Source organism: Martes martes (assembly GCF_963455335.1).
Source record: "Martes martes genome assembly, chromosome: 3".
Lineage (NCBI taxonomy): Eukaryota > Metazoa > Chordata > Mammalia > Carnivora > Mustelidae > Martes > Martes martes.
In genome coordinates this window covers 178,211,822-178,235,265 of record NC_137890.1, presented here as the reverse complement: position 1 = coordinate 178,235,265, position 23,444 = coordinate 178,211,822, and the positions used below count along the sequence as shown (strand labels likewise).

Here is a 23,444-nt window from a genome sequence, read left to right as displayed (position 1 = left end):
TTAACCCACTGAGCCACCCAGGTGCCCCACATACAGGATTTTAGCAAGAAATGTTCATGATTTCAGAATAAATTTATTTTGAGATAATTGTTGATTCATATATGGTGATAAGAAATAATACAGAGACATCCTATATACTCTTCATCCAGTTTCCCTCCATGGTAGTGCCACCTTGCATCATTGTAGTAGAGTGATGCAACCAGGAAGTTGACATGTGTATAATCCACAGAGTTTATTCAGATTTCACCAGTTTTGCATCCACTCAACGGTGCATGTGTGTGTTTAGTTCTCTGCCTGTTCTCCGTCAGGATCATCCAGATAGACAATTTGGTCATCAATTCAATAATTTAAATGATATTTGAAGAAGACAGTAGCATGGATTCATGTAAATCACACACTTGAATATCACTACCAAGGTATCTAAATTAAAATAGCCCTCTATTGGAAGCTCAGCACACCCAGATTCAACTTGGCCTCTTCTTTCCATCTCCCTCTACCACCTCTCACTCCCAAGGATTTACTCTGAACTGAAGAACTAAGACACATGAGTAGGGAGATTAAAAATAAAACTTATTCTCTTCATGCTTCGCACCAAATTCTCGAGAGGCAAAAGACTTAATTCTTTAGCATAGATTTTGGAAAATACGTTTCATCGCCGTCCTAAGGGGCCTTGGAGCCTGGACTCCTAATCACTTCAAGTTGGACAAGGTGATTTGATCAACAAGGGCAGAGAAGGCCTTGGACAGCCGCTCAGCTCCACGGTACAGGTCCATGTTTACTGAAGGCTGCAGGCCTGAAATCAACAAATGGGAGAGTCCTTCAGAGAAAGCACCTGTAGGTTTTCAAGCTGATCTTGCTAAAGCTCTAACACAGAGAAGATAGGGAAGCCATCTCTCCCCAGATCCTGATGACCAGGCCCTCTTTCTACCAGCTGACAAATAAGATGGCTATCATTTGCCATGATCGATTCCTAATAGCACTTGGTTGTGGGTTCTTAAAGGGCATTTTTCCATGACTCTGAGCACAAATCTGAGTAGCCAGAAAGCCACTCTGGAGCAGTGGTCTTCAAACTCTGGTGTCTATCAGAATTACCTGGAGGGTATAAAGACAGATTGCTGGCTCCTACTCTAAGAACTCTGATTCGGTACATATGATGGTTAATTTTATGCCTCACCCTGACTGGGTACTAAAGTCCAGAGGTTTGGTCAAACGTTATTCTGGGTGTGCTATGGGGGTGTTTCCGGGCAAGATGAGTATTTGAATCTGCAGGCTGGCTACAGCTAATTGCCCTCCCTGATGTGGTTGGGCTTCATCCAATCCGTCGAAGGCCTGAATTAAGCAGAAAAACTGAGTAAGAGAATTCCTTCTGCTTGACTGCCTTGTGACTCCCACATCAGTTTTCCTCTGCCTTCAGCTTCCAATCAAAGCAGCAGCTCCTCCTAAGTCTCTAGCCTGCCGGCTTTTGCACGGGAACCCCACCCACTGGTTCTTTTAGTTTTCAGTTTGCTGACAGTAGATCTTGGGGCTTGTCAGCCTCCATAATCCCATGGGCCAATGCCATAAAATAAGTCTCTATCTGTATCTCCCTCTCTCTATCCTACTGGTTCCGTTCCTCTGGTAGTCCCTAACTAACACAGGGTTCCAGGGAGGGGGCCCAAGAATTTGCATTTCTAATATGGTCCCAGGTGATTCTGATCTAGGAACCATGCTCTGAGAACCTCTGCTGTATAGCTACTGATGAATGGTTGGAGTGGCCCCCTATGATCTGTTACAATAGGGATTGTGTTGTAGAAAGATTTACAGTGTGGCAGTTATCAACTAAAAGTTTGATACGCATAATTTTTAACCTAAGAATTACCTTTCTAGGAACTGATTCTACAAATGTATTCACATACACATATGAATATATAGGTCCATAAAGATAATCACCAAACCATTTTTATGGTAATAAAAAATTGGAAGCAACTTAATTACAGACCAGTAAATAAATTATGGTACATTTGTACCATGTGATAAAAAATGAAATTGCTCAATGTCTAAGGTATATTGTCAAGTGAAAAAAAAAAAGCCAAAAGAACAATCTAAGTTATGTTGAGAAAGGAAAGACATAAAATGTACAGAGAAAAATGCTGGAAGGAAAACTCACTAAACTGTTAACAGGTATTATCTTTGAGAAACTGGTGACAAGCAGGGAAGGACACAATGAAACAATCCATTTTTTAAAAACCCTGTACACTTAGACATTTTTATACTATGATGAACATGTAGGATAATATTATTGGTGTAATTAATAAAAAATAAAATTGCAGGGAATGAAAACTTACAAAGACTTATTAGTTACATAATTTCGTTACATGATTTATATAATGGCTTCCTCTATGCGGTTTTCTGTTGAACATAAGAGGAGAGGATTCATGGCTTTTTAAATCTATCTATTTTCTAACATTGTTCCAGAATTATAAGAATCTTGAATAAATAATATTTTATTGACTGAATACAAAACCTTGCCCAGAGACAAACTTATTTTAGGACATTCTGCTTCTCAGCCCCTGAAAACTTAAAATACAACAATAAAGAAATAGAAGAGCTATAATCCATTTCATTCGTGGGAAGTTTTTCTTACTATTTGGCTGTTTTCTTTTTAAGTTTCAGTCCCTTGAAATGTTAAAAAAGCCAGATATACGTTCACTTAGCACCTAGCATGATGCGTGACATACACCTGGGATTCCATGCATATCGGGACTGAATTAATGTACAGCACAGGTAGTAGCCTAATGAGATGTTAGAAATATCTGTGAAATCGACAGCCCAAAGGAAATACAAATGGGAGAATAATTCACTTCAATGTATTAAAAAATCTATCTGGTCTCTGAATGAATCAGTGATGTGAGAGGAGGTTACCAGAATGATAGATATAGAGATTAAAATATATTACGTGATCTAGTCTAGAATTACTGTGCTGGGAAACAGAAATGCTGAGCCTGTGTCTTCCTTACAACAATAACTAATTAAGCAAACCCATATACATTGAATATCTACTCTGTACTAACACTTCTGTGAGCTCCATATTGTACATGTTGATGGACACTCTGATATCCCCCATTTCGATGTCTCTCAGGAAACTGACACTTAATGGGATCCAAGCAGAACTATTGATGTGCAGTCCCCCATCGCAGCTCTCCCCATTACAATAAGGGTATCCCCATCCCCTCAGGCCAAACTACCACTTCCCGCCTAGATTTCAACAGGTTTTACCCAGACTCTGTGCTCACCCCCTTGCCCTTCTCCAAACCATTCTCCACAAAATGCCAGAATACTTTTTTTTAATGCTAGAGTATCTTAACAACGTAATGTACCCCTTTCAAAATGAATGCCCAGCATCTAGCACAGAGTAAATGTTGGAGGAATATTTGTTGAATGAATAAATGAGTGAATGAATGATGAATTCATTAGACATTTTTTTTCTACCTTCATGAAGCTTAGTTGCTGGAGGTCTGTATCTTCTCCCATCAAGGGTAATTGCTTCTACTTTTTCATACATACGCACACACATACATATGTTTGAGAGAGAGAATGAGAGAGACAGAGAGAGATTCAATACGATTTCAGTAGACCCTTCCCCCGACCCGGGATCCCCAGGCGATTATTTGAGAAGACTACCTTCTTAAATGAGTGAGCTAAAGATAGAGCGCCGCACTCCTCTCTCCTGAGCTTGCACTGCCTTTCTGTTCTTAGAATTTGCTAAAGTTCAAGCCTCGTTTTCTGGTTATTTATAATAATAGTGCTGATGATAATCTCACGTGAAGAAGAAAGGGACAGGAATAACCCTCCCACATCCACTCCCTGGCCTTCCCTTCTCATCCTTAAAACGTACGGTGGCAAACAGATGACAAAGAGGGATGGGAGAGAAGCTTGGAAAAGGGTTTCAGAGATGACACAGGAAATTTCACTCACAAATGGAATGAAAATCATTTAATGAGAAAATAAACCTAGAGTGTTATGTCTTTTTTTTTTTTTCTCACCACAGGAGCAAATAGTGTTAGACGCTTTCAAATTGAATTCCTTTACTGCAAGTGTAAGCAAAATGTTTGCTACTGATTTTCAACACAACATTTGGAATTTAAAGAGGCTTGGGGAACCTCTTCTACATACTTTCTATTAAACTCTCATAGTCTCGTGACATCCTGTTACCCTGTCTTGGTCCTGAATGACTCTATTCAGTAAATGTCTGCAACTCGCTGCACACTGACCATCACGCTTGCTGTTTTAGTCTTATTAAGCTTTTAAGTAATGTTAGGTTCATCTTAATTTCCAAAATGTATTGAATCCTTAGCAAAACTCCAGTCTGAAAGGACTGTCAGCTACAGGGAGGCAGGGAAACCGAAGGGAGCCTGTGAAGGAAAAAGCTGGGTTTTTCCCCCTTTGCTTCTTTTTCTACTTCTATTCTTGCTATAACATGCATCTTCAACCTATACACCCCTTATTGTCTGTCCCCCTTGGAAGGGACAAAGAGGAATGATATTTTGGGGGTCTTCCAACACAATAGATGGGAGGGAATGACCGGGCAGAGCCATCATGTGCCTATTCCAGATCACCGACGCTAGACATCTCCATGCCGAGACCTCCTGACTCCAGGAATAAGTGCTTATGATGGACACCTGAACTCGTCCTTGTTATGCCCGGTTCCTGTGTGCCCGAGAAGACACACGCACCACACCACAACTGCCAAGAAGAAGCCCAAACCCCAAGCAAAGACAAGACTCCCTCTTTTCCCTTCTGAGTCTCCTGGACACTCTGTTCATCTCTCTCTCTATATATATATATCTTTAATAAATTTTGTTTTTGCCTCCTGGTGGGTTGCATTTGATTTCCATTCTGGGTGAAGCCAAGGACTCCTGGCTGAATCACTAGGATGATCACAGCACTGGCTGGAGATGTTGACACTATCTGAGTAAATCTTAGCATGTTACAAACAGTGGAACTTTCTAATTTTCCAAATAATCCTCAAGTTAAAAAAAAAAAAAAAAAGAACTGGAGCAGTAAAATGGCCAAAAGCTTCCTGCTGTCATCGGATGCATCTGTGACAGAGAGATAAAACAAAGGTAACCAATACCCTATTTTAGTTTGTTTGCCTTTCCTCCTCTTCATCAGTGTGGTTATGACACTTCTGGTTCTGATTAGGTTTGGTGTAGTCTTGGTAAGCGTGCATACAATGTGCATAAATTATGGCGTGTACTTTTATAATCCATATTGCCAATGGCTAAGTAGAATTTGCAAAGAGGATCATATTCAAAACCAGACCGAATAAAGATATAAACTTACTTGGAAATATTTGGGTGAGGGGTGACAGTATTTAATAAATGCAAATAGCTATGGAGATTAACATAGATGCTTAAAAGCATTAAGGAGGGGCACCTGGGTGGCTCAGCCATTAAGCGTCTGCCTTAGCTCAGGTCATGATCCCAGGGTCCTGGGATAGAGCCTGGCGTCAGGCTTCCTGCCTAGCAGGGGAGTCTGCTTCTCCCTCTCCTTCCCCCCAATTATGCTCTCTTTCTCTTTCCCTTTGTTGCTCACTAGCTTTCTCTCTCAAATAAGTAAATAAAATCTTTTAAAAAGAGCATTATGGAAACAAGGCTGATATAAGAGAAATAAGACTGTCAGTTTAAATCTTATCAATTAGCATTTGCTGAATCATCACAAAATATACATACTATAATAACAAAAAGGGAAAATGTGCACCTTCTTGCTAACATCGTAAGCACTTTTGTATAATAATGCATACTTCTAACAGAAGCATCTCACTGGTTTTATTTAAATTTGAAGTGGAAGAAGAGGTAATTTTTTAAGACTCTTTTTTTCATTTTCTACAAGACTGGACAATGCTAATTGTATCTTTATACATTATTGCATCATCTAAATGTAGAAATAAGCTTTATCCTTTCCTGATTTCCCTTTTAATAATATAATCATGTGTGTATATATAGGTATATAGATTTTTTTAAATAAATAGACTTTGATAAAGTAACTTAAAATATGCATGAATCTTTCAGTTTCAGATATAAAACTGCATAAGTGCTGGGACAAAGTCTTCCCAACGTGTGTAGTCAACGTAGCTTATTAGCATTCTGGAATGTGCAACACAGCCCACTGGATTTGTGAAGGCTGTGAGGAATCAGCAGCTTTTATAAGCTCAGCTGGAGAAACCTAATGAAAAATAAAAATGAAGATGTTAAAGACTAAAAGACTTTTGTAAAATAAAAGTCAAATTTTATGTGTAATTTTCCTAAGAAGTTCAAGTAGATGTTGACTTTGCTTTGAGTGCTCACCATGACCCCAAAGAAGTAAAGATAGAAACACAGTGGGAGGAAACTTCTGTCGGCCTCAGAATTAGGCACAAGGTGTTCCCATCCTGTCTTGGTCTTGGGCAGTCTGAGCATGCGTCTGACATTTTTATGATCTTGTCTTCTCTAATACAAGGACTGTAACTCCAACTCTTCACAGCATGTATTTTTAGAATCACCAAATAATGATTTCATTGACTGGCCTCTGCCAGCTTTAATACACAACTGACATTATAATGTCCTGATTCTATAGCTCTCCAACTGTTATGGGATGGATTGTGTGTCTCCCTGCCTAAATTCATATGTGGAAGTCCTTACCCCCCATACCTCAGAATGGGAATATATTTGGAGTAGATTCTTTAAAGAGATAATTAAATTAAAAGAAAGTTATGTGGGGTGTGTCCTAATCCTATATGAGTAGTATCTTCATAAAAAGAGCAAATTTGGATAGGGGCCCCCACAGAGGGACACCTTGATCTCAGCCTTCTAGCCTCCAGGACTGTGAGAAAATTAGTCTGTGATGTTTAAGGTACCCAGCCTGTGGTAGGTACTTTGTTATGGTAGCTCTAGCAAACTCATCTGCCAATTCAGAAATATTCAGAGAAGGCCTCCTCCCATTCAGAAACACATGAGAATATTATCCTTCATTTTATCACAAATCTCTAGATGATCCCTCAAATATAAAAGATCTGAGGCTTTCAAAAAAGACATGGATATATGTACATAGATATATTAAGGTAACAAAACACTATAAATAAGACAGTCCAAAACACAAGAAATAACTACAGTTAAAAAACATTTTTTAAAAGAGCCTTCAGAATTTAGCAATGAGCTATATCTTACAAAGAAGACGGTGATGCTAATGATGGTACTACTTACATGACAGAAACCTAATCAATGATCCTCTAGGAAGAGGGCCCTTATTACCCCCATTTGTAAGTGGTAATATCAGGCTGCCCAGTTATATTTGTTGTAGTACTATTGATAATATTAACTGCAATAACAAAATCATCTAATATTTGTTATTTATTTTCTATTTTATAGTTTAATATTTTGTAATGTAAATGCTATGGAATTTAAATTTCACATAAAACTTGGCTCTTTTTCTAGAAAAGTCTTTTAGTCTTTGACATCTTCATCTCATTTTTGTTTGTTTGTTTTTGTTTCTCCAGTTCAGCTTCTGAAAGCTGCTGATTTCTAAAATATTTGTAGTTATTTACTATTATTGAATGCTTGGACTGTGTCAGGTGCTGTGGTAAAGACTCTTATGGTCTATCAACATTAATGCTCACAAAAACACTGTGAACTGGGCAATACTAGACATCAAGTTCACCGATGCTACTGATGTCCAAAAGGTTCCCAACTCTGTTACTCACTTGATAAATTGCACTGTTGGGATAATGCTATAAAATCAAGTATTTAGGGGCACCTGGGTGGCTCAGTTGGCTAATCACCTAACACTTGATTTCAGCTCAGGTCATGATCTCAGGGTCGTGGGATCAAGCCCCGTGTAGGGCTCCTTGCTCACCAGGGAAATCTGCTTGAGGATTCTCTCTCTCTCTCTCTCTCTGCACCTCCCTGCTGTAACAGAAATTAAATGTTTAAAAGGCAGCCTGAATCCCTGGCCATCACTATCTCCGTTGATTGTGAAAACCTTACCTGATGGCATTTCTAGAGTGAAGGCATCTGTAAGTTTTGACAATAGTTCTTGCAGTTCCTTTTCCTCGAGCTCATCCGTTCCCTCCTGGATGTTAACTGTCTCTTTCCTTTTTGCCAGTGCCAGAGTAGGACTATTCATCTCAGTGGGAACAATCTGGGGGTTGTCCCGCGGTAGTCCCTCTTGAGAACCGGATGGGGAGCTAAAGATGTCCTTTGAGAGCTTTCGTGCTTGGCTTTGTGCCCTGGTGCTTTGTGTTGACTTCAGCTGCGAAATGGTCTCTGGTGATTCCGAATTTGGTAGAGCGTGCTCTGCATTTGCTTGACTTTGGTGACTTTTGGTGACTTTGGTGTCAGTTGCGGTTGGGGAGGCAAGAGGTTCCCATTCTGAACAATCCTCAGGGGCTTCTTTTGTGACCTGGGAAGAATCTCCTCCCCTGCAAAGCCTTTCACCCTTTCCATGGTCACCCTTGGAAATCATACTTTGACAGGAAGACGAGGAAGGAGGGAGTGACTGTAACACTGCCTGAATAAAGAAAACTTGATGAAGAAACCGACATTTATCTTACCGTTTTCATAAATGTGTTTAGTTTTAATCTCATACTAGGATATTTAATGCAAGATTTTCCTTTCTCCTTTCCAAATCCATTATTATTGATTTTATTTTATGCTGTCAGTTCAACGTCCATCTAAAACTATCCACAAAGGATACAACAGCTCAGATTCTAAAAATATCACAGGGAGTAATCACGAAGCATTTGGGAAAAAAAATCTAGGTCCTAAATGTTCAGGTTCTAAAAATATCATAAGGAATTTCTAAGAACACCAGCATCTTTTGAATTGGTAGCTAAAATGTATTACAATAAAACATGTTCATAAGGTATGTCGGCGGGGGGTGGGGGGTTCATAATAAGGCACAGGTTTAAAATCTAGGGCACAATTCCCAAAGTGTGGCCCACAGACTCCTGGAAATCCCTAAAACACTTTCAGAGGTCCATGAATTCAAAATTATTTTCACAATGATACTTAGATGGTCATTGTGTTAACATTTGCCCAGATGGTGAAAAGTCAAAAGAAAGTAAGGCTAAAGGAGGTAAAGCACTCTTGGAGTCTTAGTACAAATCAAGGCAACACCAAACAGTGCTAGTGGTCATGGTACTCTTCACCGTCATGCTCTTACAGCTAAAAAACAACCAAATAACAACAACGAACAGTTCCACTTAAGAATATCCTTTTTTTTTTCTTTAAGATTTTATTTACTTATTTGAGAGAGAGATAAAGCTAGAGACAGAGCACAAACAGAGGAGGAGGGGCAGAGGGAGAGAGAGAAGCAGACTGCCTGCAAGGCAGGGAGTTCACCATGGGGCTCAACCCCAGGACCCTGGGATCATGACCTAACCCAAAGGCAGACACCTAACCAACTGAGCCACTCAGGCGCCCCAAGAATATCCTTGATGATCTAAAACTCTCAATTTTCTTAATTACAATTTTTCTCTTTAATATTGTGTATGATGAAATGGGAACCGTGTAAAATACCTCTAATATTATTGAAACACAGAAGTTGCCTTTTGTGTAAAAGAATGACTTGCAGACTCTAATTCAGACTTGGATATTTGGTAAATATTTTCTCAAAAATGAGTGAAGTGAGATTGGCACAGTAAGGAACAACATGAATTACCAATTTTAAGAGTTGAGTTTTTAAGCAAAAATCAGAATTTTAGCAAACACATTCATCACCATGTGCATAACAGCTTTCCAATTCCTAAAGACTTTCCCAGTGAGGATAATGGTGATATTAATGAATATGATTTTTTTGGCAGGGTGGGGTGGATATGTATAATGAGCATTAGGAAGCTTGGAATCATGCATAGGTAGAAAATCCATTCAAAGAGCACAACAAAACCTTGTATTTTCATGAAACAGAGTGTGAAGTGGATGCGGTTTCAGATATAATGCTGCAACTATCCTTTAAGAAACGAGCACTTATTATGTGTTGGTGTACTACCAAAGAAAAAGATCTTCAATGATGTGAACAGACTATTAAAATATTGTTCTCTTTTTTGGGGCATCTGGGTGGCTCAGCGGGTTAAGCCTCTGCCTTCGACTCAGGTCATGATCTCAGGGACCTGGGGTCGAGCCCCACACTGGGCTCTCTACTCAGCAGGGAGCCTGCTTCCCCCCACTCTCTGCCTACTGGTGGTCTCTGCCAAATAAATAGATAAAATCTTTAAAAAATAAATTAAAATATTATTCTCTTTTTCAACAGCAAATCTCTCAGGCCAGATTTCTTCATATATTTCAACTATAACATCTTGCAACAGATTGAATGAAGCAGTTATGAAAATCTGTCTTTTGTTAAGTCAAATATTAAAGAAACTTTTTTAAAAAATATAAAGCAATGCCCCTCTTCTAAATTTTTTTTTTAATTTTTAAAAAATATGTAGTTACTGTTTAAAACTGTTACATATATAATGGGCTTATTTCATTTTTAAATTAACAAACTTTTAAGCCACTTCTCACTTTTAATTTTGATCAAGGTAAAGAATAATAGATATGACCCAAAAAGGCTCTTTGGGATCCTCAAAATGTTTTAAGAATGTAAAAAGGCTGCATAGACCAAGAGGCTAAGCATCAGTGCTGTAAAGGGCTGCTTTGCTCTAGATCTATAGTTTCTTAACCAGCACCAGTATACTACCACCAATTCTCCTAGTGGGTCTGAAGGGGAAGGGTAGAGTCTGAGGGTGAAAGTGGGAGGAGGTGAGGGTATGGAGAGAAGACAGAAAGAGAAGAGGCTGATCAAAATGAGGGGAGAAGCTTCAGGCTGAAGTCCTCCCACGTCCAGTGGATTTGAGGTCCGAGTTCCGGACGTTCACTCTTCCTACCTGGAGATCCTGCCCCATCTGCTGTAGCTGGGTCCACAGGCTCTCCTGGTTGGCTGTAAGCCTGTGAATCTTGGTTTCAAATCGGCAACTTTTTTCTTCCTGCGAGGCATAGATGGCTTGCAACTTGTCTTTGTATTGGTTTAACTGTTTTTTAAGGAATCTGCAAAGAGGACACCTTTGAGTGATTTGAAAGGGGAAGAGGTCAGCACACTAACTAGCTCCCTAGTGACATGGGCTGTGAGTCTTCTCTGTGGGAGAAGATGCTGGAGAAGCCCATGCCTCCACTATTATTTCACATTGATGAAGGCTGTTTAATATTGTTCAACCATTCACCACGCACCGCTGACCTTTGTGCCTCCTATGTACATGACTCCACCAAGAACTTCATCGGCATTGGAGGTGTTTTAGAAAACGCATCCTGCCTGTTAGGGAGTAATTTTGGCAGCATACCTTGACTAACTACTTAAATTTGAATATTGATTTGTTATCCTTTGGTCTCGAATCACTCTGTTTAGAACAAAAGTATACACGTCCTGGCCAAACACCTAACACCTGACCAGGATAGGGAAGGAACAACGTGGCAGGCAGTTCATGAATTGTGAATCTGTTTTGGCTCGTCTTCCTAAGTCTAGTTATTTATTGGTTTAAGAATGAACCACGCGGGGTGCCTGGGTGGCTCAGTGGGTTGGGCCGCTGCCTTCGGCTTGGGTCGTGATCTCAGAGTCCTGGGATCAAGTCCCGCATTGGGCTCTCTGCTCGGCAGGGAGCCTGCTTCCCTCTCTCTCTCTCTCTGCCTCTGCCTGCCTCTGTCTACTGGGATCTCTCTCTGTCAAATAAATAATAAATAAAATCTTTTAAAAAAAAAAGAATGAACCACGCGGTCAGGGCAATTCTTTTAAAGCATTAAAATAAACAAACCACCATAAACCAAATAATGAAAATAAAATAAAATAAAATAAAACATAAAGCAGATCATGTTACTCCTCTGCTCAAAACTCTCCAATGGTCCCCCTAGTTTAGAATACGCCAAAGTCCTTCGGAGACAGACGAGTCCTGACAGTTGGCCAAGACCCACCCCCTGTCTTCTTTCACCTGCTCTCTGCCTCCTCTTGCTCCCACACTGTCTTGCAGCCGCACACAGCTCTTGGCTACTCGAACACACCAACCATGACCTCCCCTGAGAGTCTGCTCTATGGCCCCTCTGCTTGGAACCCTCCTTCTTCAGGTTCTTGCTCTCCTTACTTCTCACGTCCTTCAAGTCGTCACTCACAATTGTACTTTCAATGAGACCATCCCTGATTGCCTTCCTGGAAACTGCAAACCAGGACCCCGAACCTTGCCTCCTGCACCTCCCACCTCCTCCCTACTTTATTGGTCTCCAGGTCTAACTGTTACAGAGCATGATATGATCTGAGATTTGGGACTTCACCTCCAGTCTTCAAACCTCTGGACAGTCACATTATATGACATAGGACATATTTTACTTATTATTTTAGTTATTTATTAATTACTCTGTTGCTTAATAATTGCTTATTGCTTCTTCATTCTGGCAACTTTTTTCTTCTTTTTTGCTTGTTGCCATATATCCCCCAGTCCAGGCCTAAAATAGCCCCTGTTACAGAATACATACACAATCAAAATTGGCTGAGTAAAGTACAATCTTACCTTTAATCAGTGTGGTTGGCATATATGTGGAATTTGTACAAATTATCTCACCAGTGGGAAATGCAAAAGATTTCTCAATGTTAGAGCCTTTGAAATTCCTGATTACCAATTTCCAAGATCTTAAAGAAGTCTTGGAATCTGGTTTGGGCTTCTATGCAAAGGGAGCATCTCTGAAGGAGAGCCCTCAAACTTCCAGACAGTCACACTCAGGTGAAATGGAAGTCTGACTCTAAAATCCTTGATCATAATTGGAGTTTCAAATATATCTTTATGATGGATTTTTCAGAAAGGAGTCAACCCAGGGATTTGATAGCAGATGACAAAGATGCATTCTTAGAAGTCATCTCTGGCTGGTTTTTTAGGCAGTGTTGTGCTTCTCATGACCACGAGTGATAACAGCTTCTCTCTTTTTCCTATGCTGTTCTCCATCCCCCAACCTTAATATAATTAACCAGATTATGTATGTTATCCTTAACTACTCAAATAGAGCCAAAGCCCTCTTTTACCTTCATATTGGGCTATTTCTCTGTTGAAGGAATTTCTTCTAAATTAAAAAAAAAAGGCATGGTGATATCTTTGCAGAATTTTTTCCCATAAAAGCAAAAAGGAAATTCTTTTGGTCTGGTCTCTGCTGTCAGTGTTTGTGCATTCCCACGTGGGTCCTACCTTCTTTCACTGTGGAGTGCATTAATGGATTCATGAGTTCTCCTCAGTTCATTCCTGAGGCTGACCACAGTCTAAAGCAAGAAATACAGAAAATAAATCTCTGGCTTTTGGTTTGAATTTAAGCCACATTCCTAAAAATTCACCATAGGAACATGATAATTAAATGCATAAGTTAAATATATAATATATATTAATTACATATATTAAAAAGTGAGTGGTGTTTGGGTTTTGGTTCAGATATGATGCAGATGTTCATATGCTCACAGGGAAGTTTCATGATCTCATATTTACATGATGCTTTTCTTTAAAGGATTTCAACATAAACAAGATCTTTAGGTTTTAAAAATCCATTATAATAGTCCTCTGCCTGAGTTAGCTTCCTGCCCAGAAAATCTCCTTCCCCAAAAGCATCTACAAAAAGCAGCTGGACCACTTTCTCCTCCTTGGCTCAAGAAATCTTTCCCCTCAGGGCGCCCAGGTGGCTCAGTCAGTTAAGTGTCTGCCTTTGACTCAGGTCCTGATCCCAGGATCTCGGGATCGAGCCCCACATCAGGCTCCCTGCTCAGTGGGGTCTGCTTCTCCCTCTCTCTCTGCCCCACCCCCTGTTTGTGATCACTCTGTCTCAAATAAATAAATAAATAAAATCTTAAAAAAAAAAGAAAAAAGAAAAAAAAATCTTTCCCTTCTATCCGCCACCTTCTACTTAAACTTTCTCAACTTTCCGTTGCTCTCCACATGGATGTGTACTGAGAGTCACAGCTTATCTCTTTGAAATCACCAAGGCTCTTTGTGTTAATAGTGATCAGCTCAGCAGCTCTCATTTGGGATTTTCCTGCCAAGCCTTGTCACTCTTCATATCACATCCTGCTCTCTGAACAGCACCCAAGTGCAAGTCCTGACCTGATCCAGTCTGGCCCAGCTTCTGGGACACCATGAACTGGCCCTTGGCTCCCCCATGTCTGGATGGGAGATTGGATTTCATTACTCAACATCTATCAGCAGCTGTGGCTACACACGATGGCCTCATCTGGTTCCTGCGAATGATCTGAAGAGGGACTGGCCACCTTGGGAACACTGGTCTACGGGAACAGCCTGAGAAAGGAAGAGGGAAGGGCAGGAAGAAGGAGCTGAACTGCAGACATAAAGTCACACGATCTGGTTGGGGTGTACTCTGTGGCCCCTCTGAGTGACCTGGGCCCATTTGCCTCTTCACTCAAATGCTCAAACAGCTTCCAATGCCTCACATAGTCTTTGAATCAGTGAACTTTATATTATTAATATCAATGTTATCATGTGGCATGGGTCGTTCTGCAGTTGAGAAGCATTTCAGGTTAGCAATAGGTCCTATGCTTTAGGTTGTCATTCTCAATTGACACACGTGAGGCTGTTTCCAATTTTTCCAAGTACAGGCAATGCTGCAGTGAACCAAGCTGTTCCTGCTTCCTTGAGCATATATGTGTGGGCAGCATTCTCAGCTTTTAAGATTAATAGATACCAGACGTTTGCCCACATTGGGCATGCACACGACACATGCCCACGCACGGATATTTGAAAATGCATAAATACACCACAAACAAATGCAAAGATCTACCCCAAACAGATTACCTCTGGGGAAGTAGGAACCCGCCCTGGGTTGGGAATTAGCGTTGAAAATAACGTTGTCATTATCTGAAATATCTTAACTTTTTATAAGGCAAACGCATTAAGGTCCTATTTGTATAATAAAAAATTTTCTTTTTCTTTCTTTCTTTCGTTCTTTCTGTATAATTAAAAATGTTCTTCATTCTTTCTTTCTAGATTTTATTTATTTATTTGACAGAGAGAGAGCACAAGCTGAGGGAGAGGCAGACAGTGAGGGAGAAGCCGACTCGTCCCTGAGCAAAGAGCCCAATGTAGGGCTCAATCCCAGGACTCTGGGATCATGACCTGAGCCCAAGGCTGATGATGAACCAACGAAGCCACCCAGGCGCCCCTAAATTTTTTTGTTTAATCAAAGGAAGAAATGTACTGCATGAATAAACATGAAGGACGTGAGATAGAATGAAACGAGAGTGACGTAAAGGAGAGAAATCCAAACACAGAACTTCTGTTAAATTTCCTCCTTCGGAAAGAAGAAACGTTAGTTTAAAAAAAGGGGGGGGGGCTGCATTGTGAAAGTGGCTCTTCCTCTTATTCAAAGCAGGGGCTAGAGGAGCTTTTCAGGGCGACTCTGCACGTGGAAGCCGACCGCTCTGCCGGGCGCCCAGGAGGGGGCGTGCGAGGTCCGCGGCGCGGCCTGCAGAGGCTCCTCTCTGGCCGCGGAGGGTTAACGCGCGCAGCGGCCGCAGGGGGCGCAGCGGGCAGGCGGAAGCGCGCCGATGGCCGCGGGACCCAGCCTCGCCTCGGCTTCCCCCCTGCACGACTGCGCGTGGGAACTTTAATTTTTCTTGGGTGATTGAAAAGCATTACAGATACGATTTTGAAGACCTTCCTTAGGATCAGACTGTACTGATTGCACTGATTGGAGGGAACGCCTACCGGTGCGGTCGCATAGGGCAGGGCAAATAAACAAGTGACCGAAAACATAAGTGTTTGCAGACCCTAGAACACACACCCACACACACCCCCATGTCATCTCTAATTCCTGTGATGGAAAAATTTCATTGGATTTTTTTTTTTTTTTTGTTAAGTATGTTCTTTCCCTTACGTCTTCTCTTCCAAATTTCCTGACAGTTTCCTTATTTGTGGACGTACTGGTTTTCCTCCCCCGCCCCCCACTTTTGAATAGCATCACATTGTGTGATAGCGAGTTGCCATAAGACCCCTACGGGGAGAAGGAATCTTTATGTGTAAGTTATATGGGCACGTTTGGGGGCAGAGACTTCGAATCTATGGACACCGGTGTAATGTAAAGACATCAGGGCCGGGGGCGCCTGGGTGGCTCAGTGGGTTAAGCCGCTGCCTTCGACTCAGGTCATGATCTCAGGGTCTTTGGATCGAGTCCCGCATCCGGCTCTCTGCTCAGCAGGGGACCTGCTTCCTCCTCTCTCTCTGCCTGCCTCTCTGCCTACTTGTGATCCCTCTCTGTCAAATAAATTAATAAAATCTTAAAAAAAAAAAAAAAGGACATCAGAGCCAAATGCAGCTTACCTTTAGGAAGTAGACTTAGCCCCAGTCCCCTCAAAGCTGAGCTTGGTCCGCTAAGTGGGCAATCCAGGTGACTGGCCGCAAAGGGGACTCATACTGTGGGGGTGAGAACTGACCACTTGGGAGAGCAACAGGTAAGAGAAAGTTCATGTTGCTCAGTTATATGTAAATGAGGGTCGGTTTTATGTCTTCTTAAGGGTGTTAATATTGAGTCTTCTATAACATCCCCAGACAACAATACAAATTATATTTAATTGTGTGGACTGTCATAGCCATTAATTCATGGTTTTTAGCTGAAGCACTTTTTTACAATGAACTTCACGCTTGCAAACATCAGATTAACCTTATACATGCTACTCTTCATGAAAAACTACGCAATTGATTATATGAAATAGGCCAAAGACTGGCCAGGAGTTATGTATTTTGAGAATATAGGTTTTCTTAATAGATACTGATTTGATCCTTCTGATACAAATGTTACTTCATCCTTTTAGCGTAAAAGTTGAGCATATTTGAGTTGAATTAGAGTAGAAAAATAAAACAGTAAGTTTAAAATACTTTAACTAATTTGAAAATCTTGTGGAAGTAAGTTTCTCAAGAAGATTAAATTATCAAAGTTAACTGAAGAAAGCATTAACAGATGATTAATTTTGAAGAACGAGAAAAAATTATCTTAATATTATAAAGGCTCCAGTGTCCTAGGGTTTTACCCTTAAATTTTGTCATTTTTTAAAAAGATTTTATTTATTTATTTGACAGAGAGAGACAGCAAGAGAGGGATTACAAGCAGGGAGAGTGGGAGAGGGAGAAGCAGGCTTCCTGCTGAACAGGGCACCTACTGTGGGGCTTGATCCCAGGATCCTGGGATGATGACCTGAGCCCAAGGCAGACACTTAACGACTGAGCCACCCAGTGCCCCAGATTCTGTCAATTATTAAGATACAAATAGTTCGGGGGCTCCTGGGTGGCTCAGATGGTTGTGCAACTCTTCATTTCAGCTCCGGTCATGATTTTGGGGTCATGGGATTGAGCCCCACATTGGACTCTGCACTCACTGGTGAGTCGGCTTGTGGATTCCCTCTCTCTCTCTCTCTCTCTGCCCCACCCCTTGCTTGCACTGTCTCTTTCAAATAAATAAACAAATCTTTTTAAAAAATAAAATAGTTCTTATCTTAGATAAATTGCTTCAAACACAAGAGAAGATGAAAAAGGAGTAGCTACTGAAAATGTGCAAAACTGACAAAGACAGTGTTGAGAGACAGAAAGAGAATATTTTGACTCATAAATGTTGCAATTCTAAATGAAAAATAAGCAAAGCAAATTTAAGTCATATTTAAAAAGGATCAACTATGAACAAATATAGGTGTTGGTTTCAGCAATGCCAGGAACGTTTACTTTCAGGGACTACTGGTGCAATGCTCCCAACAGGAAAAAACATGAGATCATTTCAAATGAGGCTAAAAGGGAGATTTAAAATAAATAAATTCAAAATCACTTCTGATTGCCTAGCTCCACAAAAACAAAACAAAACACACAAAAAGTAAAAGGAATAGAAAAAGGACTTCTGCAAAATTAAAAGGAGTTTCAACCCAACAACTAACACCATCATATTTAATGGAGAAGCATAAGAGAAGTGCCCTCATTAAATCTCCTCCCATTTAAAGTAAAAGAAGCTGCCCCGTCATCTCTTGCATTATTCAGTATTGTTCTGGAAGATCTGGATTCTCTCAGGAATGAAGACACATGCAGTGGACATGAGAGATTTAAATATTGGAGAGAAAGAGACCAAAATATCTCCCCCCCGCCACACCGCGTGATTGTTCAGTCAGAAGCAAGAGAGTCAAACTAGACCAGTATTTGAAATTAAGAGAGTTCAGAAAGGTTCCTCTTTATAAGAAAATCATTCAAAAATCCATAACTTTCCAATATACCATCATCAGTAATTAAGAAAAAGGTACAATGGGAAAGGTCTTTATTCAAAATAAGAACAATAAGCATAAAAGAGCCAGGTGCGCTCAGTGAGAAACCTAGACTGAGAAGTAAGCCACATACAGCCATTACTGACAGATGTTTGCACGTCAAAATACAGGTTTAATGCAAATCAAACCAAAATCCTAGTAAGATTAACTTGGCATCTTAGAAATGATTTTAAAGTCCTTCTAGAAGAATACTTGTTTAATAATAGCTAACACTTAAAAAAATCAAAATAACAATGATGTCAGCAAGACACCAGAAGAGGGAGCCCTAGACCCTCCTATCCATCATCCCACCCCAGCCACACTGATTAAACATCACTTCAGTTCTTGTTTCTGCCTGGGGAACTGAGGGAAGGATTGTCCAAGCCCTGATTTTACTGGGGGTTGCCTGAAGAATGGGCTATTTCAGTAAAAAAGTGGGAGTAGGGGAATATCCTCACCTTCTAACATGCCATCCACAATAAAAGCCAGGTAGATTTAAACCTTAAATGTCCAAAAAAATCAAACCACGTTAATCACCCCCCTCCCCCATCAATCCATGTTACAGCAATACAGCTGAAGGCTCTGTTGACTTTTTTAATGCGGAAAAATTTTCCAAGCATAAAATTGTGTAAGAAGTCAGAAAAGAAAAGGTTAATAATGTTTTCATAGGAATGAAAAATGTCTATATATAGCAAGTCACATTATAAGTTAGGTTAAAAGGAAATAACCATAAAGAAAGGTTTCCCATAGCTAAAGTTTTAAAAGCTCAAATACATTAATAAAACAAGCTGCTGCATCGGTAAAACTGGGCAGAGGACACTGATAGAAGAGCAAATGCAACTGCCTTCTAAATGAAGAAGAAATGGACATTAAGGCAAATAAAATATATTCTGCTCATAAAAGTAACAAAATTCAAAATCTGGTGATAGTAACAAGTTACAAGTAAGAGTAACAAGGATCAAGAGAAATAGTTATTTGAATTCACTGGGTGCGCAGTTTGGTATATCCTTTCTAAACAGTAATTTTTCAGTAAGTATTAAGAGTCTAAAAATATTCCCACTTCTCATCCTAGTTATGCCACTTAAAGAAATAAACCCTACCGAACTATCTGGGAAATCACATACAAAGAATAATGCACGAGGATTTCAATGGTATAATTTCAAGTTTTAGCAAGAATTGGAAGTAATTCAAACATCCAACAACAGAAGAGGGGTTAAATAATGTTACATCCGTTTAAATGAAACCTACACAACAATGTGTCAGAAGATTTGTAATGGCAATGGGAAATGCTCACAATAAAACACTGATACAGAACTATATCAACAATACATTCTGCAGTATGATGTAAACTGTATCAAAAGTATTTGCAGGGAAAGAAGTACACCAAAATATTAACATATTAACATTAAAATATTAATATTAGTAAAGAGTACACTTGTCACAATAGGCACTGAGTAATGTATGGAATTGTTGATTCACGATATTGTGATTCAACACTTGAAACTAATATAACTCTGTATTTTAACTATACTGGAATTAAAAGAAAAATCTTAAGAAAAATATTAAAAGAGTGGTTATATCATGGTTTGTAATTGTAATTTTGTTCTTTGTTGGCTTTTCCAAATGTTCTGTAATAAATATGTAACCTCTTATGATTGGAGATAAAAATTATTTTAAACAATATTTTCTTTGATCATGTTAACATCTTGAAAATATTCCACACACCACACTGAATCTCGTGGCATCCTTACAAAGTGGTCCAGATTGTTTGTGCATTGGTTCCTTTCCCTTTGGGACTCACCTGAGGATGTGGGCTGCTGTTGTCAGTTTGCTGAGCCCGAAATATCGTTGGAGATACTTGTCTGGAAGCCTCTGTGGCTACAGTTTCCACTGGTCTAGTCCGACTTCCGTGTATTGGTACTTCAGAGCTACTGTACGGAATCGAGATCCTGCTATAAAGCAGAGGTTTATAAGACATTGTAATGATAATTAATTATCAGGCATGACATTGAGGAAAGCCTTTTTTAAAAATGTTAAATCAGATATTAACTTTGATATTCAAAATAGCATTAAAGTAGTGTGACTTTTTTTTTTCCTGTGCCTTTTCGCATCCAACTACTTAGGTGATAGACAGCAATCGGCCAATAATGGAAATGGGGATTCTATTTACTGCCCTCCTTCTTGATGATCTAGAAATAAGAATGCAAAGAAATTAAGGAATGACTGCATAAAATCCCCAAGGTCATCCTGTTCAGGTCAGATACTAGGGGTTCTGAGCACAGATGTGTGCATAATTATTGTGTCATATTGGAAAGAACATAGAATAGAGCAGTCAGTTTAAGGTCAGGCATATTCCATTTTAAGCAGTTCCACTTAGTTTCATTCCTTTATTCAAAAATGATTTTAAAGCATCTCACCATCTTGAGTTATTGCAGATAAAAGATGGAAAATAAAAGCAGAGAACTCCCCACTCACAGAGATTTCATATTTAATGAACAGATGAACATACGATTGTTATTGACATGATGTGATTTTATTTCTACAGAACACAGGGAGAGAAGTGATTATTGTGTGGTCCACTTAATTATGCAGTTAAGCAGTGGAGTATTTGGGGATAACCCTGGACTTCTTTGTCACATATCTTTGAGTGACACATTTTCTTTCTACCCTACGTGAGATCATTTTGATTCCTTTGAGTTGTTCCATACCGTTTTCTGTACTCGTACAAACATCAAATATATATACTGAATTTATTTTTGGAACAAAAATGACATTTCATGCACACTGTTCTGCCACTTAACTCTTTTTGTTAATGGAGGATGATGAATGCTCTCTAGTGTCATAGATAGGTACTTAAATTTGTTCATTTAAGTGGATTCATTATATTCTGTTGTCTGCATGTATCATGGGTGTTCCACCATTTTTCTACCGGTGGACTCTTTGGTTCTTTCTGGTTTATTGCCCCACCCCTCCAGTGCTGTCATGTGTGTCCTTATTTACTATTTAGTGGTACTTTCATTCCTATAGGATCATCCCCTTCAGTATTCAAACATGCTGTTACTTTTCCCATCATAACAAAACATTCTCTTCATGTCAGGTACCCTACCACCTACACTATCTCTTTGTTCCCTCCACTGTAACAAATCCTGGAAAGAATTGTATTCGGTATCTTCAATTCCTCAGCTCCCATTCTCTCTTAAACCATCTCTAGTCTGATTTTTTTCTACTACCACCGTCCTACCCTGCTCTTTTTGAGGTCATCAATGATTCCCTCATTGCAAAGTCCAAAGGCCAATTCTTACTTGCCCTAGCACAGCAGTTGACAGAGTAGACCACGCCCTCCTCCTTAAAACACTTTATTTACCTGCCTTCCATGATTCCTCATTTTCTTGGTTTTCTCCCAGATCTTTCATCTTTCTTGTCTCCCCTAATGGCTCGTCTTCTGCTCTCCAACTTTGTAGTGTGGACTGTTGTAGGGCTCAATCCTCTACCCTCCTCTTTCCTGTCTACACTCTCCTTGGTGATCTCATACAATCTCACAGTTGAAGAGCCATCATGTCAACAACTCCCAAATTTGTACCTCTGGGAGACTTTCCCCCAAATTCCAGCCATGAGTGGGGAACAGCCTATTCAACATTTCCATGTGATGTCTGAGATTATCTCAATCTTAATATATCCCAAACTGAACTTCTTTATTTTTTATTTTTTTTAAGATTTTATTTATTTATTTGACAGACAGAGATTACAAGTAGGCAGAGAGGCAGGCAGAGAGAGAGGAGGAAGCAGGTTCCCTGGCGAGCAGAGAGCCCAACACGGGGCTCGATCCCAGGACCCTGGAATCATTACCCACGCCGAAGGCAGAGGCTTTAACCCACTGAGTCACCCAGGTGTCCCCCAAACTGAACTTCTGATCATTCCTCCCAAACCTGCTCCACCTACAGTCTCCCCGTTTCAGATGATAGCTGCTTTCTCCTTCTACTTACTATAACACCACCATGACCATACAGATTAGTGTAGATACAAGAATTGACCCATAGATCTGAGGATGAGAATATAAGTTATCTTAATTGATCCAAGTATATAAGGAAATCTGATGTGACAAAGTTGGCATTTTAATTAACTTGGGAAAAGTTAGCATAATTGGCTATGCATCTGAAAGAAAGCAAAGCCAGACCCTCGCTGAAATAAATTCCAAATGGATTGAAATTCAGACTCAACATTAAAAACTGAAACACTAGAAGAACATTTAGAAAGTTACGTGACCTTGCTTCTACTCTTGCCTCCACCCTGCCTTCCCTCTAGACTATTCTCAGCATCTCCTCTTTCTTGCACTCTGCCACGCTGGCTTCCTTGCTGTTCTTTGGACCTGCCAAGCACACTCCCAGATGGATGGCCAATTATGCATCTTTTTTTTTTTTTTTTTTTTTTTTTTTTGGTGAATGAAAACACCACATTTATCATATGTTGGGTTCCCATTTAGGCTTATACCAATCATTAAATTTTGCATTCTTGTCCTCAGATCTATATGTCTATTCCATTTTTTTTTTTTTTTTAGAGAGAGAGAGCAAGCAGGGAGGGACAAAGAGAGAGAGGGAGAGAGAGAGAATATCAAGCAGGATCCATGCTCAGCCCAGAGCAGATAGAGGGCTCGATCCCATGACCCCAAGATCATGAACTGAACTGTAATCAAAAGTCATATGCTTAACCCGTTGAGCCACCCAAGTGCCCCCCATTCTTTTTTTATGTAATACTACTTGGTCTTTGTTGTCTATAGTAAATTTTAATATCTGTTGAAGAGCATCCCTTCCCACTAGTCTTCAATTTCATAATCTTAAATATTCTTGTTTAATTTATTATTCCAAAAATGTCCTCAAAATAATTTTTTCTTATTTAAAAAACATGGTGATTCTATTTGGAAATGCACTTAGTTTAAATACAGTTGATTCTCATTACTGATGGCCATTATACTCTACACAGTCACTGTTAACAATGGATTAGGGAAAATTGACCCATTGCTCCAAGGGGAAATCAAAGGTTAGGTTCTTGCTAGTCTATGGTCAGATTATTTTTGTCATCCAAGCAACATATAACTTTGTTTTATGCGTGTCTTGTATATGGACACCTTATTTAATACATACTGTCAAGTCATT

The 23,444-nt window shown here is 39.8% G+C and overlaps 1 protein-coding gene across 1 annotated transcript in view; it reads right to left on the bottom strand.

The window, feature by feature from the left end:
* Positions 1 to 689: 689 nt before the first annotated feature.
* The window catches only part of DYTN (dystrotelin), a gene marked incomplete at both ends in the record, with an annotated part of 51,117 nt that continues 28,362 nt past the window's right edge, over positions 690 to 23,444 (bottom strand). Inside the window, 3 exons of the mRNA XM_080799452.1 lie at positions 690 to 793; positions 8,001 to 8,523; positions 10,880 to 11,039. Of these exons, the coding sequence (XP_080655578.1) occupies positions 690 to 793; positions 8,001 to 8,523; positions 10,880 to 11,039 (787 nt within the window). The remainder of the gene's footprint in view (positions 794 to 8,000; positions 8,524 to 10,879; positions 11,040 to 23,444) is intronic.